The 5,427-nt window shown below is 38.1% G+C and overlaps 2 protein-coding genes across 2 annotated transcripts; both read left to right on the top strand.

Moving 5' to 3' along the window:
- Nucleotides 1-1,428: 1,428 nt before the first annotated feature.
- On the top strand, nucleotides 1,429-2,523 carry LOC145270336 (uncharacterized). Its single transcript, XM_080125983.1, has one exon. The coding sequence runs from the start codon at nucleotides 1,429-1,431 to the stop codon at nucleotides 2,521-2,523; it is 1,095 nt and encodes a 364-aa protein (XP_079982109.1).
- Nucleotides 2,524-3,845: 1,322 nt separating this feature from the next.
- Nucleotides 3,846-4,835, top strand: LOC145270335 (uncharacterized). Its single transcript, XM_080125981.1, has one exon. The coding sequence runs from the start codon at nucleotides 3,846-3,848 to the stop codon at nucleotides 4,833-4,835; it is 990 nt and encodes a 329-aa protein (XP_079982107.1).
- Nucleotides 4,836-5,427: the final 592 nt, after the last annotated feature.

The raw sequence follows: 5,427 nt of genomic DNA, 5'->3' as shown, positions 1-5,427 counted from the left end.
GAAAAAATATTTTTCTCAGTACGCCACACACAGTTTTATATATATATATATATATATATATATATATATATATATATATATATATATATATATATATATATATATATATATATATATATATATATATAGTAGGGTCCAAGCAAATTACAAGGCGATCTGAATGTTGTTCAGTATCAATTCTGTTATATTTTTTCTCATATTTACATCTGCGAGTCGGGACATTTTACAACATTACGTTACTTTTCTATTAAAGGAGGGGGTAATACATGGGAGGGCGCAAAACATGACAAGGAAAGCCAGAATGGTAACAACGCGACACATTGCTGAAATACGCAAACAAACTAGAAACAGCTACTACACTTCCATCGTTTGTCGTTGATTGCATGTAAAACATCAGATTTAAGTCTGGAATTATAAGTTAAGGTCATCGTAAAGTTAACAGAATCGAATCTGATAAAAATAAGTCGCAGTTTTCATAATGTAATCATGTAATTATTGTTTTGTTTTTTGTTGGTTCAAATCTAGTTTTTGTTATTTGATTGACTTCGCTATTTGTTCAATTCCTTCCTTTTTGAATTGTTTATGTGAAATATTCAGTTTTGCATTTTTTTATATTTGGATTATTTGGATTACTGTTCTCATCTTGGATGTAAACAGTAGTTCGACTAATCCAAATAATACTGAAATGTTCAATCTTTTACATATAAGAAAATCTTTCCTACCTTCAATGACCTTGGGGTTTGAGAGATGGATGCGAAAGCGTCTTTCCCTTTGTGATTGTTTTTTATACTAATGGATAAATCATGTGACCCTAGACCTTCTATAAAATTGTATGGGTTGACTAGCTTGATTATTATTTTTTTACCCCCATCTTTACAATCGGTTCATACCGTGTCTGAATTTGTTCCTTTTCTTCTCTTTCCTTTTCTTTTCTTCTTCTCTTATTTACTATTGGGACACCGTCTTGGTAGTTCCTTTGTTTTTTCTTTCTCAATCAATTATTGTATTGATAAAGAATTATTACGGGACCACAAGGACTAATACCTGAGGTCGCAACCGACGGCATCTGTTGCAAGAGGTAAGACGTTCTTTTTCTCTTTCTCTCTCAGCCAGTTGTCATTGATGTGTTAGGATAAATTTCTTAGCCTCAGACCTTGGTCCTTGATTATACCTTTTTTATAGCATCCTATTAAGAATTCGCTATACATTACAACAGATACTGTTTTTTATATTAAAATGAATTCCTTACAAGTTGAACAATCATCACGGTCATCCTTATTGGAAGATCAGAGAGTCACTCGTACGATGATAGACTTAACACTAGAAAATCTTAGTGGACTTGAACCTCTTGAGAGAGATGTATTAGAACTTCATAAACGAGACATTATCCAGTGGCTCCAAGAATTATTGCATATTGACAAGAAAATAATGAAGGAGACACCATCGATTGAGATGAGGAGCTGTTTGACAGACAGTTTCACTTACAAAACCAGGGTGAATAAATTATTGTCGCAGTTAGATGCTTCCTTACCGGTTCCAGAGATCCATTCCCCTTTACTAACCTTAACTCCTCCCACTCTACCTTCCCCAGCTCAATCTGGCATTGAATTAGCGAATCCTAAAATAACATGTCCAACATTTACTGGCGTTGATAAAACCAATAAATTTGCCCTGCGGGATTTCCTAACCAGTTTTGAGTTTTGCACATCTGGAGTGAGCTCAAAGAAGGAAAAACTCATATGCCTTAAGGCATATGTGATAGGTCGGCCATTTCATCTGATCCATCACCTGTCAGAAAATGACCATAATTATGATGTGGCCATAAATATTTTAAAAGAGGAATACTGGGGCAGAGAAGCCATTAGAGAAGAAATTTTTAAAAGAATAGTGCAGTCTACACCTAAGGTGGACAAGTCTTACGAACAACTAAAGGAATATCTTTCCCAGGTTCAGTATGAACTTGGTGAGTTAGATTCAGACTATGGTTATGATTTTTTAGTTGAGGACTCCGGAAGTGGATGTCTGGTGGCTCATATCCTATTTGATAAGATCCCTGATGAGATAAAGGCAGAGCTCATTAGAGGCTCTAGCACACCATATCCTGGCTTGAACTGCATACTGCAGTATAGTCACGAAGTTATTAAAGCATTACTCCGGATTAAACCTATTTCAACTCCTAAGACAGAACTGATTCCACGGTTTAAGCCAAGGTCAAATGCTGTTTGGACGAGAAGCCCACCTAAAAATTCTGCATTACAAAGTTTTCACGCAGACCTAGACTTGGAAGACAAGATTCCTTATTGCAATTTTTGTGCAAGAAATGGACACACTAGTTCTCAGTGTACTACCTATCCCTCATACAATGAGCGCCTGCAACGCTGTAGGCAACTTGGATTATGTGAGTTCTGCACAGTTGCCAGCCATGATCAGAAAGCCTGTCCAGGAGTCAAGGGATTTAGATTCCCTTGCAGGTATTGTAAGTCTCGGAGGCATTATGCTTCTATGTGTCCTCAATTTGACTAGAGGAAACAGAAATAAATACTAGCATAAGTACAAAACTTGGGGACATTCAAAACCTACTGCCAATGGTCAACATCACAATTAAAAGGGGAGCCTCCTCAGTTTCTCTGAATTGCCTTATTGATTCAGGCAGTCAGAGGTCATATTTCTCTGAAAGGGTTCTTCAGCACCTGAAGTGCGATCCAGACTCATGGGAGGAGGTGGCCATGGAAGTTGTGACCTTTGTGGGGAGAAAACGCCGCATTTTCAAGCAGTTAACAGCAGTTGTAGAGGTCTTGCCAGGAGTAGCCCCCCAACTACCTATTTTAATTGATTGCGAATTGAATCTGTCTCACAAAGTACCAGACCTTCCTCTGGTTTGGGAAAACCTAAGAAAACTGAATTATACCTTTGCTGCAGAGATAGAGAGTGGCAGTGTACAATTGTGGGGTCTCATGGGAATTGATTTGATTCAATATATGCGTCCCATGAAGATAACACGATGCATGAATGGTGCGGCTTGGCAGACATCCGCTGGCATTATCCCCATAGGAAATACAAAACATTTTTTGCATGAGAACCAAATCAGTAAGATTGCTATAACTCCGGGAGCCTTGAGCTATGAAATTGACAGGCAGTACTATTGTAACGATTCTTTGGTTAATAGTATTGTGAATCCTGTTCCGACCTATGTGGATCCATTTGCCGACATTTTTGAAGGAAGCACTGTGGATCGGGGCTTGGAATGGATGTTTAGTCTAGAATCCTTGGGACTGCCTGACATAGAATCGGTTTCTGACTATGACAATCAAAAGATGGAAGAATTCATGCAAAACATAGTTTATAAAGATGGTCATTATTTGGTTAAATTGCCTTGGCATAAGGACAAGTTATCTCAGGTTCAATCTAACCATCATATAGCACTTAAGGTGCTGGACAGAGTAGTATTCAATTTAAAGAAGAAGGACTTATATGAGGAGTATATTAAGGTTTTTGAAGACCAAGAAAGAGAAGGGATAATTGAACCCCTAGAATGCTCCCCTCAGGAATACAAGCATTATGTGTGGGTTCCACATAGACCTGTGTTCAAAGACGAGCATACAACTACAACTAAAATTCGACCAGTTTTTAACTGTTCTTTTAAAACTAAGAACTGTGTCTCTCTAAATGATGCTGCTTATCCTGGGATCAACTAAACAGGGGACATGCTTGATTTAACTCTGCTTTTCCGAACAAATAGGTATGTATTTTTAGCAGACATCAAGAAGGCATTCTTGATGATTCGATTATCTAGTGAATCTGATAAGAATAAATTTTGTTTCTTTCTGCGAAAAAATAATAAGCTAATGTGTTACCGTTACACAACAATCTTATTTGGGTTTAGTGCAAGCCCATTCATCTTGAATTGCATACTAAAATTTCATGCTGGGCGTTATCCTTTGGATGATTGCACTGGGATGTTACAGTCTAATTTTTATGTAGATAATCTGATTAAAACAAGCAATTCCTTGGATGAGTTAACGGGCTTGTATACACGAGCAGTAGAAAGATTGCAAGAAGGAGGATTCATACTCCAATCTTGCAATTCTAATCATACAGAATTACACGATTTAATGAGGAGAGATGGTACTCTTGTGAGTCACAGCTGTCCTTGGGAGAAGGTATTAGGTTATCGTTACGATCCTCTAACTGATACCATCAATATTGCTTCCTATAATTGTAACCCTGAGGCAGCAACTAAAAGGCATATACTGTCTGAAGCATCAAGGATATTCGATCCACTCTCATTATGTTTGCCGGTATCTATACAGGTACGTACTCTTGTTAGTGAGTTGTGGAAATTAGGTTTTGAGTGGGATGAAATTGTGCCAAGTGAACTTCAATCCAAATGGGCAGTCATCGCTCATGAATTGTCAGAACTTGGTTCTGTTACCTTCCCTAGAAAAACCCTTGACGAAGGGAGGGAAGCTGAATTATTTCTGTTTTGTGATGCATCCAAAAGGGCATATGGATTTGCAGCATATGCAGTCCAGGGGAAGGTTTCATCTCTGGTTTTTTCCAAGGCAAAGGTGACGCCTCTTAAATCGAAGAGTTTACCAACTCTTGAGCTTTTATCAGCCTTCTTGGCCATCAAGTGCCTTCCGACTTTGTTGAAGGCCTATTCTAATGTAAGTTTCAAAAAGGTATTTCTTGCAGTTGATTCACAAATAGTATTATCCTGGTTGGTCACAAGGCGGACTAATAGCAAGAATGTTTTTGTCATGAATAGATTGAAGGACATTAGTCAATGGGAGGCTGAATTGATGTCTAAATTTGGTGTGGCCATTCAGTTTTAATATGTGCCTACTGCACAGAATCCCGCTGACCTTATCACCAGGGGTATTCCTACCTCTAAACTGAGGGCCAATTTGGAATATTGGGTTTCTGGACCGTCTTGGCTAAGAGACCAACCGATTTCTTGGCCTGAAAATCCTTTGAATTGTTTGAGCCCAGAAAGCAAAAAGATTGTATCTTCGATGGTTTGTGCTGTTTCGCACAGCCAGGAGGAGCCAGTTGTGCAATATGATAGATATTCTTCATTGTCTAAACTATTAAATGTCACCACATGTGTGTTCAAGTTTATTAATAGGTTGAGGAAAAGAGACTCCGACTTTGGTAAGATGGCTCGGACACACTTGATTAAAGTAATGCAGAGACAATCCTTCTGGGAGGAATTAGAATACTTACAAAATCCTTCAGGTAGGTCAATACCACCGAGAGTGGGAAGTCTAAACCTTTTTTTGGATAAGGAAGGATTAATTCGATCCAAGGGAAGAATTGGGAAGGTCTCTGTATATGAATACGAAATAGTTAATCCCTTGCTTATTGCTAAGGATCACCATCTTACTAATCTCATAATATTGGACTGTCACCACCAGTGTAAGCATC

Source organism: Euprymna scolopes, chromosome 46, assembly GCF_053919585.1.
Source record: "Euprymna scolopes isolate OS-2025 chromosome 46, ASM5391958v1, whole genome shotgun sequence".
NCBI classification, from domain to species: Eukaryota; Metazoa; Mollusca; class Cephalopoda; order Sepiida; family Sepiolidae; genus Euprymna; species Euprymna scolopes.
Note: the sequence above shows the minus strand (reverse complement) of the source record. Positions and strands in the feature narration are given on the sequence as shown.

Bases quoted from the DNA above. Each gene is read 5' to 3' on its own strand.
- LOC145270335 (XM_080125981.1), top strand. From the start codon at position 3,846: ATGTGTTACCGTTACACAACAATCTTATTTGGGTTTAGTGCAAGCCCA.
- LOC145270336 (XM_080125983.1), top strand. From the start codon at position 1,429: ATGAAGGAGACACCATCGATTGAGATGAGGAGCTGTTTGACAGACAGT.